This window comes from Brassica oleracea, chromosome C8 (genome assembly GCF_000695525.1).
Source record: "Brassica oleracea var. oleracea cultivar TO1000 chromosome C8, BOL, whole genome shotgun sequence".
Classification (NCBI taxonomy): domain Eukaryota; kingdom Viridiplantae; phylum Streptophyta; class Magnoliopsida; order Brassicales; family Brassicaceae; genus Brassica; species Brassica oleracea.
This window is the reverse complement of record NC_027755.1, coordinates 19,800,349-19,814,224: the sequence shown is the minus strand read 5'-3', so window position 1 is coordinate 19,814,224 and position 13,876 is coordinate 19,800,349. Positions and strand designations below refer to the sequence as shown.

General features: G+C 41.2%; 1 protein-coding gene, 1 long non-coding RNA gene and 1 pseudogene across 2 annotated transcripts; 2 read left to right on the top strand and 1 right to left on the bottom strand.

Annotated features, from left to right (window-relative positions):
• Nucleotides 1–1,375, top strand: part of LOC106309472 — a 9,960-nt pseudogene extending 8,585 nt beyond the window's left edge.
• Nucleotides 1,376–2,646: 1,271 nt separating this feature from the next.
• LOC106309477 lies at nt 2,647–3,924 on the bottom strand. Its single transcript, XR_001263581.1, has 4 exons — nt 3,511–3,924; nt 3,334–3,428; nt 3,016–3,072; nt 2,647–2,939 (listed from the first exon to the last, which is right to left on the bottom strand). It is a non-coding gene; the product is annotated as an uncharacterized LOC106309477 (long non-coding RNA).
• Nucleotides 3,925–12,147: 8,223 nt separating this feature from the next.
• LOC106308886 lies at nt 12,148–13,581 on the top strand. Its single transcript, XM_013745992.1, has one exon. The coding sequence runs from the start codon at nt 12,148–12,150 to the stop codon at nt 13,579–13,581; it is 1,434 nt and encodes a 477-aa protein (XP_013601446.1).
• The last annotated feature ends 295 nt before the right edge of the window (nt 13,582–13,876 follow it).

The window sequence follows — 13,876 nt, the reverse complement described above, 5'->3', positions numbered from 1 at the left end:
ACATCAAGGACAACTCTAGAAGGTGTGTGTTTTTTCAGATGAAAAGTCTTCAGAAAAAGTTGCGATACGACTTAAGAAATACACCAAAATAATTTTGGACCATTAGATAATTAAACAAACAATCACGGCCGTCGGATTGTATCTCTTCAGATTTTTTTGAAAAATTATTTTAATTAGGAAAATTTATGTTGCTAAGGGATGCATTGTTTTAAATAATAATGAAAACGTATGTTTGTTAAGGGATGTGTTGCTTCGATATATAAAAAATACTTAAAATTAGGAAAAATTATGTTTGTGAAAGGACACATTAATTAAATAAATAAAGAAAGTTTTGTCAAATATAATTTTTTGGCTGACAATAGTGAATTCAACGAAAGTGTTTTATGTCTTTTAGATGATAAAAACAAATAATTCTGACTATTGGGTTGAATGTTTAAATAAATTATGAAAATGTATGTTGGTTAAAGGATGTGTTGTTTAGATGAAAATGTATGATTTGGGTTTTTTAAAAAGATGTGTTGTTTCAAATAGATGACGGTTGAAAGAAGAGTTGCCATTGTGTCTCTTAAAAAGATGTGTTGTTTAAAATAGATGTCTGTTGATAGAAGAGTTGCCAAAAAAATTGATGACATCATCATCTATAGAAAGAGTGTTTTATATCCATAAGATCATAAAATATGAAAAATGTTGACCATTGGATCAAACTTTTTTTTTTCCTATAAAAAATTGATGACGTCAGCTGTTAACACAAAATTGGTTTGCTATTATATATAGATAGTTGGGTAAGCTAAACATTAGCTTGACAATTGGTTGTGTGAATACTCGGGGAAAAAACTTTATTTAACTGACCAGGTCACAAATTTGCAGACTTGTTGTACAGATACTTTGCAGCTATATGACTTCCACTCTATGCTCTTGTCATTCAGGTAATAAAAAACATAATTTTCAGTGAGATCAATACATGATGATCTTAGTTTTTTTTATGACATTGTATTTGATGAAATGTGTGTAGATGAGTACTAGGATGAAGCCAACGGTATTCAACAAAAGAGTATCCAAGATGCTAAATAAGTGGCATCACAAAGCACAGAAAGAGACACAACATGGAAGACACTCTGAATCAAACACACCAACTCATGACTCATCTCCGATCCATCTCCTTCACAATTCCAACAACCAAAGCGGTGAAAGTTTTCCTAATCCTCGTCGTCCTAGCCACTCTGAGCATCATGACCACCGCCAGTTTTATGATCCTGAGTCTCAACAACAAGCAGCTGAATCTTCCACACATCTTTCTACTTCACATGAAAGTGCATCCATTGAACTTCCTACTATACGACCAGCAAACGCTTAAGAGATGTGGGTTCTTGCGCTACATATCCTGATTTCGTACAATTGTTATATATAAGCACTTTTAAATTACTACATGTTTGAGACCCTAACCATCTATAAAGATGGATGATGTATTCTCTGGCCATTCAAACAAGGGTTTCTCTAATAAACATACGTTTTGTTTCTGAGCGTTATAACGTCCTGAAACATCAGTGATGGTGACATTAATTGTTGATAGAGGTTAAATGGTCACTGTTCTCAGAAGACTCAGCTTCCGAAGCAACGTTACTTGATAGAAAAGCAGGCTGTTTCGCTTCTGAAGACACGTCTCTGACCATCCGTAACTAAGAGGTTTCCATCTCCGTCACAGAGATAACTCCAGAGGAGTCGTTGATGGGTTGGTCTTTATTAGCAACCCATATTACAGTTTGTACAGGAATGTTGTTGTACCATATACCTGCGTACTGACTTGTGGAATTAACAGGGGTGAAGAAACCAAACCTGAACATGCGAGGGCTGGAGAAAATCGTCACTGAGGTTTCTGGAGAAGAAAGCTCTTTCCTGAGCAAGACAGACACTTAACAACAAGAAAGCAAGAGCAAGAACAAAAAGACGTGCTCTCTTTGGATATAGCTTTTCTTTTCTCACTATCTTTACCAACACGGAAGCAAATAAAACTATTGAACCGATATTTTCTAGTATTGAATGTAGCATTTAATAAAATTCTACATACTAAGCATGATTAACCTAGAGACTCTAAATGGGTCTCTTATTTTTTTTTAATAATAAATGTGGTTTAAGAGACTCCGCTAAGAGACGGCAACATTTAGGTGCTCTAATGCAAGTATCTTAATTAAAGGTTTTTTAAAAAATTATTAAACAATTTTTTTTAACATAAAAGTTATTTATTAAATAAAACATCATAAAATATAACATGTTAAACATTGAATTTTAAATAAAAACATAAAAACAAAGATTAGTAAAATAAACGAGAATAATTTGAAAGAAGCATCCGAGCTCAGTTGTTGTCTTCATCACGTCCATATTTACGCTATATATGTTCAACCAAATCATCTTTCAGTTGTTGATGCATTTGATATCATTTAAGATACGTGGAGGTCTAAAAAACGCATGCCATATCCAGAGATCATATGAAGCAAAACGATCGTTGGTTTACCCGAACCCCGAGAATATTGCCATTTCCAAACGGTGGGACAAGATATTATGAGTTTGTAACCCTAAACCCGCGACACAACAAGAACAAGAACAGAACCTGATTATGTGTTTATAAAGAACAAGACTTGGGACTTTAAAGAGAGAACAAGAATAGTTTATAAAGAAATACTTGATTATGTGTTTTTAAAGAAAGACCAACAATACAAAGAGTTTATATACGAACTTTAACTACAACTCCGTGACACACCAATACAATTTGAATATGGACAATAAGAGAAGAATACAACCATGACACAAGACTACAAAACATGACACTTTACAATATTCTCGTGAGTACAGAACAACAACTAATGACAGACGACAAAAAATACAACCGTGACACAAGAGTCTTCCACTCTCACTGTGAACCCGTGACTTGCCTTCTTATGTACCTGAAAATAATGATACAGACGACAAGAAATGTGAACAATATAATATCAGAAGAGAAGCATGGTGTTTATCAACAACCTCGCACAGGATATTCCTTGCATCGCCTTCAAAAACTACTATCATTGCGCCATGAACCTAGACAACAAACCAAACATTATTGTAGTATCTAACAAAAGAAAAAAGATAAAATTGTTAAGAAAAAGAAGGCGAAAACTTGTGGATTGTCTCAAAGGTTGATGCTTTTGAATGATAAAAGAGATTCACACGAACTAAAGCTCATCTAATCTAATACATAAGGACTGAATACACATAAAAGTCCAAATCTTTTTCTATTCAAGCTTTGATCTATATAACAAAGCAGAATAATGGAACAAGGTAGTCAATATATATCCATACTGACTTGCTCAGACATAGTGCTTTGGCTTTCTCGACAACCTTAACAGCGGTATGCTTCAAATCAGCATCAACATAAGGCACAACCTCTGCAGTTCCTGAACCAAAAACCCACAAATCATATCCATAAAAACAGAACTCTAGAAGAAGAAGACGTGTGAATGAAATCAAAGAGCTTACCGGGGCCAGCGAGACCAACGGCGGAGACGGCGTTAGGTTTGGCGTGGACGACCTAAAGCACAATCAACTTTACCTTTCGATTGTTGCTGCAGCTGCTTCGATTCTACTCAGATGCATGCGGTATGAGGGAGCCACAGAGAGAGAGAGAGAGACATATACAGCCTATTCGATTCGCCTTTCGATTCACAAAACTACCTCTTCGATTCGCCGACAATTTTTTACCGCTTCGATTCCCTTCTCAAACCAACACAATCACACGGTCCTGCCTTTCGAATCACAAAAAAACCCTCTTCGATTGGCCTCCGACGCAGGCGAAATTAGGAAACGGGAGATGGAGAGAGAGACAGAGCAGAAAGGAGAGAAAAGAAGAACTCGGTGATCAATTTCTTTTTTCCCTTCTCAAAAGAACAAGACTCAATCCAATGCAACCACGTGTCCTATAAGGGACGTTTCTTCTGAGCCCAAAATAGGAGATGTTTCTTAATTTAATTTCCCTTTTTGATTTTCTTCTAATCAAGATTTGCGTTAAGAAACCACCTAAAATACAGAGTTAATCCTGCTCTAATAGTTACTTCAGGCGGTGCTATAAACTAACTAAAGAGAGAGAACTTAGAGAGATAAAAAGCTCGCGGGCACACTTTTAGAGATTAGTCATTACCCTCGTTGACTTTGTGTACTCGCTAGTTCTTTACCATTTCTTACTGCTTTCAAGCAAAAGTCACTATCCTTCCCAGCTCTGACACGACACCTTATTAGAATTGTTTTTTCTTTGAGCGAATATCCTCTGGTCATTAACCTCAAAAGGAAGTAGTTTTCGACCACCATGGCCGGCGCCTTCACCGGCGAGGTTTCTGCGGCCAGCAGAAGAGCCTCTACCACCGTCCAACTTCCCCCACCACTGAAGAAATCCACTAAAGGGGAAAGAATCGCCTGAAGACCGAGCTCTTAGAGTCGACTGGTACTCCTCTAAGCAGCTCCCGGCGGCTCAGCCTTTACGCTCTACTCCACGTACGACGCCGAACACTTCTCCCTACGACTCAGTCTTCTCTCGTAACCTGGAACGTGTCAACAAGGAAACACACAACACTTAGGACTATCTACACCGCACACCTCTTTTTAGGCTCTGTAATCTTCTCAAAATGAGACGTTTCACATCAGAGGAAAAAGGCAAGGGTAAAATCTCGGACCAACCAACGCGCCCAAGAGTTCGGATAAGAGCTTCAGACCTAGACACCAGTAGGCTCATCAGCGAGAATGCGCTCACTCTTATTGGGCGCATCACCAACCGGAAAGAACAGAGCATGGCGGCAGTGCTTCCTTACCTGACAAGGAAGTGGAACCTAGTTGGAAGAACGCATGGCTCCGACCTTGGAAATGACTGCTTTCAATTCTGGTTCCAAGATGAAAACGACATTCGCACAGTGCTAGCAAACAGACCATATCAGTATGGCCAATGGATGATTATTCTCCAACAATGGGAGCCCATTATCTCACCAACATTCCCCTCCCAAATCCCCTTCTGGATAAACCTCAGAGGGATTCCACTTCACTTCTGGGATGATAGAACCATAAGAGATATTGGGCAAGAGCTAGGAGAACTTGAAGACTATAACATCACCAAAACAACAGCAAAGGTCAGAGTGATGATGGATGGCCTAAAACCTCTACCTCAAGATACGATTCTTGAGTTCTCTGCGGGTGAAGAATGTATAATTGCTCTGAAATGTGAGAAACTTGAGAACTTCTGCACCTACTGCCTGAGACTGTCTCATGTAGATCAAGATTGTCCTGATAAGCCCCCGGTGGCTCGCCTTGATGTCCAAAAACCAGAGAGATCTTACCACTCAAGGGAAGGACCCCAAAGGACACAACACTCTCCTGGGATTCATCATTCTCACCGCCAACACACGGAGAGGATCCCCTCCCCTACACACCACACAAGAGAATAGACGGCTTTCCAGCAACGAGTTGATCGTCACGGGAATCCTTTTGGGGAATGAACGGCTTCTTACTATTCTAGAGCTCCACCACTCAGGAATAAAATCATCCCACCTACACAGAGACATGAGCCTAGACAGGAAACACATCGGAGCATACCACACAGATACAGTAAGGCTACAACATCCCCCCAGCCCTCTGCTCGTGGAGGGGAACAACCACGAAGAACACTGAATCAGAATGTGACAAACTCCCCTGAACAAGTCTGGCGAGAGAAAACACAACATGTCACTCACAGGAGAACTGAGGAACCAGCAGGAGAGCAAACTCGACCACCCCTAGAACGTAATCTAGAGAGGGTAGACTTTCCCCCACCACAGTCTACATTACTGCCACCACCTAGATCGACTGAAGAAGTTATGGAGGAATTGCGAGAAGTCACACTCCAATACACCAATTGTGCTGACCCTGTCGAGAGTGCAGCTCGTAGACAACGAGTGTTGGAGGGGGAGGTACATGGCTTAATGGAAAAGACAGCGGCATCTATTATTGAAGCGGAACAACTTGCTCTACAAGGGCGACTAGAAGGGAGTTTTGCACCAGGCCCTACGGCAGATAGGGAGTTAGAAACGAGTGCAACCGCTATCCCACTTGGCACAGCTCAACCTCCGAAACAGAGCAGGAAAAGAGGAAGACCTCCAGCGGCTAGGGAAATGCAAATCAGCCTGAAGGTCTTCAAAGGATCCAACTCGAGGAAGCGTAATCTAACAGCAGCGACAGCTTCACCGGCGAACCAAGCTAGTAGATCATCAAGGAGGAGTGGTACGGCAGGGACCAACATATCTCAAACTCCACCACAGATACAATTAATTCCGGCGAGCGAACGACAGCAGAGGGATTTTCATCGGCTGTCGTCTCCTCTTCCTTAGCGACTCTAAGTTGGAACTGTTGTGGTTTGGGAAATCCCATAACAGTCCAACGACTAAAAGAGATCCGAAGGAAGATCTCACCTGACATAATTTTTCTATCTGAAACGAAAAATGCAGATTCTTTTGTACTCAAAGAACTGGACCTCCTGGAGAATGATAAACGCTTTTTACTACCACCCGGTCGACCAGGAAGTGGAGGTCTAGCCTTGTTCTGGAGGCCAGAGATCGATATACAAATCCTCTCATCGATCCAAAACTACATTGATACGCTGATCTCTTTCAAGGGTTTGACCTTTCACACGACCTTTATCTATGGAGAACCAGAGATCACTCACCGTCAAGCTTTCTGGAACCACATCTCGGACATCTCGGGCAATAGAGATACTCCTTGGTTGATCACAGGCGATTTTAATGAGATCCTTGACAATACCGAGAAAAGCGGGGGACCAGTTCGAATAGAAGGCTCTTTCTCCACATTCCGCAGCTTCTGCTCCATCGCGGACCTATTTGATCTGAATCACTCCGAAAACTTCCTCTCCTGGAGGGGAAAAATACACAACCATCTGATACACTGCAGGCTTGACAGATCGATGGTAAACAGCGCTTGGTCATACCTTTTTCCATCGGGAAAATGTCACTACTTGGACTTTGAAGGATCGGATCACAGACCCATCATAACCTATATCGATCCGACTAAGAAAAAAGGGGGAAGACTATTCTGGTATGACCGAAGACTCAGCATCAACCCAGTGGTTAAACGCCTAATCTTGGACACTTGGAACTCAGCCACAAACCTACCAGTTTGGCTACGACTGTCCAGGTGTAGACATGCCATCTCGGCTTGGAGTAAAGAACAGTTGGCAAACAACAAGCTACGTATTGAGAGTCTAAAGGCAGAAGTTGAAGCAGCTATGGCAGATACGGTAGGAGAGGACACTCTCATCGCACGACTCAACTTAGAGCTTCTTAGAGCCTATAAGGATGAAGAATACTTCTGGAGGCAAAGGAGCATACTCATGTGGCTTGCAGCAGGGGACAGGAACTCGGGTTTTTTCCACGCAGTATACAAAGGGAAACGGGCCAGGAACCGAATTGCCGTGATTAAAAATGCTGAGGGTACTGCACTGCTTGAGGAAGCACTTACAGCACAGGAGATAACCACGTTCTACCAAACACTCTTCACCACAAACTTTGGAGCGAACCTCCAACACGAGCCAAAGTCTGTAGTCGATCAAGCACTCACACCGTGTATCTCAGCAGAGACGAATGAGAGACTGATCCAAATACGATCACCGGAGGAGGTTAGGGTGGCTATGTTCTCAATCCACCCCGATAAAGCACCCGGACTCGATGGCTTCTTGGCTTGTCTCTTCCAGTCAAATTGGTCCACAGTGGGTGCTATCATCACAAAGGAAACACATGAGTTCTCCCGATCTGGATTGCTACCGGACCACATCAACGAGACACACGTAAGGCTCATCCCAAAGATACATAGCCCGAAGTTGGTATCAGACTATAGACCCATTGCCCTTTGTAATGTGGTCTATAAACTGATATCGAAAATAATCACCTTGCGACTGAAACCGATACTACACGGCATCATCTCGGAAACACAATCAGCGTTTGTACCGGGAAGGGAAATATCCGACAACGTGCTGATCATACATGAGACCTTACACTACCTCAAAACATCTAATACCAAGAAGAAATGCTCCATGGCGGTGAAGACGGATATGAGTAAGGCATATGATCTGTTAGAATGGGACTTCATTCAACTTGTCATGGAGAGAATGGGATTTCATAGGACCTGGATAGCGAGAGTCATGTTGTGTATAAGGAAGGTTTCCTACTCGTACCTGTTGAATGACTCAATTCACGAATCAGTCATCCCGACTCGGGGGATTCGGCGGGGGGATCCGCTCTCCCCTATCTCTTCATACTGTGTAGTGAGGTCCTATCTGGGTTGTGTAGGAGAGCGCAACAAGCAGGCCTGTTATCGGGATCAGAATAGCAAGGGGATCTCCTCGGGTCAACCACCTCCTTTTTGCGGACGACACTATGTTCTTCATGGGATCCGATGAGTTAAGCTGTGATACATTAAACTCGATCCTACACAAATATGAAGCAGCGTCTGGAGAAACCATCAACACCGACAAATCGTCCATCACCTTCTCTGCGAAAACAGCCCAGGAGACTCGATCCCGAGTCAAATCTCACCTTGGTATAGCAAGAGAAGGAGGGGTGGGAAAATATCTCGGTTTTGCCCGAACATTGGGGGAGGAGAAAGAAGGATCTCTTCTCATCGATCGTGGATAGGATGAGACAACAGGCTGGTAACTGGTCTACTAGGTTTCTATCAAGTGCTGGTAAAATGACTGTTGAAGTCAGTTCTCTCAGCATCACCGACACATGCCATGTCCTGTTTTGATTTACCCGTGAGCCTTTGTAAGAGGATACAGTCGGTGCTAACACGGTTCTGGTGGGATGGTAACGATAACAAGAAGAAGATGTGCTGGACCTCTTGGTCTAAGTTATCAAAACCGAAGAAACTAGGAGGACTAGGCTTCCGGGACATCCAGCTCTTCAACAGGGCGCTGCTGGCCAAACAATCATGGCAAGTTCTTACGAAGCCGGACTGCTTGCTCTCTCGGGTTTTGAGAGGTAAATACTGCCATAACACCTCCTTTCTCACGGTCGAAGCCACCTCTTCATGCTCTCACGGATGGCACGGTCTACTTCACGGTCGCGATCTCCTTGCACCAAATGTTGGCAAAGCCATAGGAGATGGCAATGCAACAAGAGTATGGAAGGATGCTTGGATAATGACTGACACATTGGTGAAACCGATAGGACCAGCTAACGAAGACGACCTGGCTCTCTACGTCTCGGATCTCATATTGCGGGGCACAAGTGAATGGGACAAACAGAAGATTTACCGCCTTCTCCCAATGTATGCGGAGAATATCCTTTGTATGCGACTAAGCCGACTGGGAGCGGAAGATAAACTGGTCTAGCCACTAAACGCATCAGGCACATACTCAACGAAGTCAGGTTACTTTGAAGCAGTCAAGCAACAAGATCAAGAGGAGGCACTGCAACACCAAGCGACGAATGCACACAGAAACCGTCTCCAAAACTTCAACTGGATCAAGAACATATGGGGGGTGAAGACGGCGCCGAAAATCCAAGTGTTTATATGGAAGATAGTACAAGACGCCTTACCGCTAAGTATGGCTCGACAACGACGAGGCATCTTGACTCATCCGGTTACATGTGCGCGGTGTGGGGCTCCGGAATAAGCTGACCACCTTTTCCTCCACTGTAGTTTTACCAGAAGAGTGTGGAGCAACCTACCCACCATGTTGGCTTTAGATCTTCAGCCAACTAGAACTTTTGAACAAGCTCTAGGGACCTCTTCAGCACTGACTTGTCTACCACCTACGGGAGTATCAGTTAACATCTTCACGTGGGTCTGCTGGTGTATTTGGACAGCAAGGAACCTTCTTGTGTTTGAAAACAGAACACTAAACCCAAGTGATGTCATCTGTAATGCATTGCGTTTTAGAAAGGGAATGGCAGGAAGCTCAGACACACACAACAAAAGGCCAACACAGAAGGAATAACCTAAACGATAACAATTGGACTGGGGCTATCTCTCTGTTTACGGATGCAGCTTGGAGATCTCAAGATAGGACTGCAGGGTGTGGCTGGATCAGCTATGACCCATGGACTGGAGAAACGAGAGAAGGCATTTCTACGGAACTCTTTGTCGCCTCACCCCTAATGGCCGAAGCACTGGCGGTACGGGAAGCACTCCTACAAGCTAGGGCCCTTCATCTATCCAATATATGTCTCAAATCAGATGACCAGGTGCTTATCAAAGCACTCATCTCGAAACAACATCCGGTGGAGCTCTACGGAATCAACTTGGATATCGAGAATATATCATCATCTTTCTTGTCTATTTCTTTTGCTTATGTCCCTCGAGAATCAAACTCTGCTGCAGACGCTCTAGCGAAATCTGCCTTGTATCACGCAAACTCTATGCTTCGCTTTTAATCTTATGAATGGAATGTTTTTGTTGTTCAAAAAAAAAAAGAATGTAGCTTTAAGGTTTTGAGTTAAATGACGCTGTGATGGTGTGTAATAAGCATTAATGTCTCGGGATATAAGTCCAAAATGTTGTTATGGAGAAAGGGTCAAGTGAAGTGGCACTATTCTAATTCTAAGGTTTCTAATGAGAAAAAGGATCAATGCGGATCAAGCTGTAGAAATATAGATCTAGCGGTCCATTTTGAATAATAAAAGTGAATAAAAAATTGTCTAAAATATTATAAAGTTTAGATAATTTATATTAAAATTTTATATTACTATTTATTTTATAACTAAATGTTTGAACAATTTAAGATAATATATATTATTGTTTCACAATTCTTAGAAAAAACTCAAAATTTAAATGATAAAACGAATAAAATATAGCATTGTGTAAATTCTTTTAATGATACGCATATATATAATCTCTTTGAATTAATTAAGAATCATTATATATATTATTTAAAATATGCAAAATCTATTAGTAATACATTATTTTATGAATACATTATTTTGTTGGTACGATAAGATAATGCAAAATGCATCTATTGACGGCGGTCTTCGTACGTTTGACTGACCATATGGCCCGTCGTTTACGACTTTTTTCACCTGTGAGAGTCATTTCATCTTCTTTTAGTAATCAACTAAACGCCACTGTCTGTCAAGTGTCACTCAATGAGATAATAACTGAGAGATCGTCACATGAAGGAGTGATCAGTGCGTTGAATGTTCTAAAAAGACGTTGCGGATCTTATCTTCATCTACTTCTTCCTTATTACTCATGGCTCCTCTATATATAATGACAACTACGAAATGGCATAGTGTACTAAGTATAACTAAACTTGAGAACAAAAGAAGAAGACGAACCTCTTTGTGCTCTTAAAAATAAACTAATGGCGGATCCGGTAAAAGATAAGATAGTATATGAGAAGAATTTAGAGGAGACCGCTACGTGGGCAGTCGCTGTAGTTTGCTTCGTCTTAATAGTCATTTCGCTTTTTATCGAACGTCTGATTCACAAAATGGGAACCGTAAGACGATCTTGTTCTTGCTCATTTATCACGTTTCGGGTTCTTGTTCTGCTTCCTACTCTGTTTCTGCGTTAGTTGTCACACTGTTTTTATTACTTCTTCTTTTTCCTGCTCTGTTTGATCATTCTTCTCTTATGACAAAATCTGCTCTTTGTTTTTTTTTTTTCAATGGCAGTGGCTCAAAAAGAAGCACAAGGGGACTCTTTATGAAGCTCTTGAAAAGGTTAAAGCAGGTAACAATTTTAACTTTTAAGAGAAACTATGAGCGATAATTAAAAAAAATTATCATTCATGAACTAACCTACTAACAAATAAACTGATATTATTCTATATATAATTATATTAATACAAGTTATACCTTTATTTACACGTAAATTACATTTTTCAAGCCGTTGTTTTAGAGAGAAGATTCTCTTTCTAAAATCCTCTCTTTTGAGCCTGAGCCTCTCCATCCTTTAGAGTCTTTGAATTCTTAAAGAATTGGAGCTTTGATTAGGATAAACTTTTCCTCTTTCCCTGATCTAAAGTTTTTTAAGGTCCTTTTTAACTTATTCCACCGCAAAACCTTTCTTCTCTTCTGGGTTTCCTTTGAAGTTCTTATCTTTTCCAGAAAAAGACAAAGATCATTGGCAACGGTTCAACCGGCCATGTCTTCAGCCCTTGATAAAGATCTTCTGGCCATGTCGTTAGAAGAAGAAGAAACACCTTTTGACCTTCCAGATCTTCCTCAATATAGTTCATGTCTAAACAACTCGATCAGTTTGATAGGAAGAATCCTTAATCCTGACTGTCAAAAGGTACCAAACTTGATTCGAGAAATGCCTCGTAAGTGGCGGAAGTTTGATCGTGTTCGAGGTATTGCGTTATCTCCGGAGAGATTTCAATTCATCTTCAAGCATGAACATGATCTTCTGGAGGTTTATGAAAAAGGCGTTCACTCGTTTAATGATTGGACTCTAGCTATCGAAAGATGGGTAGAAAGGCCACCACCTGATTATCTCAATTTCATTAACATCTGGGTTCGTCTACGTAATATTCCGGTTAATCATTATACGGCTAAAGCGATCGAAGCTCTGGGTGACTTGGTTGGACGTGTTGTTGAAGTTGCCTTCGATCCTTCTAGGCCTCGTATAAATGATTATGAGAGAGTCTTGGTTCGATTTGATGTCTCTAGACCTCTATACAAAACAAGAGTTGTTAATCTTCCAGGAGGTGAGCAAACTACTATCTCCTATGAGTACGAAAGGATTCATAAAAGATGCTTTCACTGTCAGCGTTTAACACATGAGCAATCGGTTTGTCCTTTCAAGCTTCGAGACTTACAAAAGAGTTCGGAACAGAGTAATATCTTAAATAAAGGATTGAAGAAAAAGCAAGATAAGATATTAAAAGAATCTTATCCTCTCTTTGGTGTGTTGGAAGAAAATCAAGTTGGGATTAATCCAGCTACAGGAAGGCCAAGAATTGCTAAGGAGGTTCTAGATGGTATGAGACAGTATCTTCTTACTGCTTCAGGTCCTGAAAAGATCATCAGAGAACATAGGGTGAAGAATTCCTTGGAGGATATCGGAAATGATCCTATAGCTCAAAAAGCTTTTCTCAGTCTGGAAACTTTACCTGTGATAACGCCTGATATTGACAAAGGAAAAGGACCTGTTTTTGAGTTCCAGAATACATCATCAGCGGAGCTTCCTGCACCAGTTCATGGTTATCACACTAAGCTTCTTCAGTCTGCCATTCAAGCTGGACGAAACAATAATGAATTCTCAACTCCAGAATTCTTCTATTCTGAAGGTTCAGTGGATAGCAGCTATAATAATTCAAGGTCTTATTTGGATTTCTCTTCAGTTAACTCGGCTATAGCTGAAGAAGCTGGTACATCTCGTGCAGCTGGAAGACCAAGAAGAAGGCCTCCTAAAAGTAAAAGGCAACCATTTGAAGGAGCTCTAAATGTTAATCAAATCAGATACAAGAACACGGTTGTCAAAAGAAAGGCTGAGGAAGAAGTAAAGCAAGGTTCCAAGATCAAGCGAAAGCTTAATGAGGCGGTCCCAATGGAGGGACTGCCCAAAGATTTATGAGCTTTATGAGTTGGAATTGCCAAGGCTTGAGACGGTCTCAAGACTTGGTGATTCCTCGTCTCAAGGAAATTCGTTCCACTTATTTCCCTGAGATTTTGTTTCTAACGGAAACTATGCACAGCCGCAACTTTTTGGTGGATATACAGGAGTGGCTGGGATACAGTAGGGTATATACAGTAGAACCTGTTGGTAGAAGGTAGAAGTGGTGGCTTGGCTCTGTTTTGTAAGAAAAATGTAAAGATGGAGTTGAAGTTTGTGGATAAGAACCTTTTTGACTGTTGGGTCCAGTTTGATT

Coding starts and splice junctions, on each gene's coding strand:
- LOC106308886 (XM_013745992.1), top strand. CDS start 12,148: ATGTCTTCAGCCCTTGATAAAGATCTTCTGGCCATGTCGTTAGAAGAA.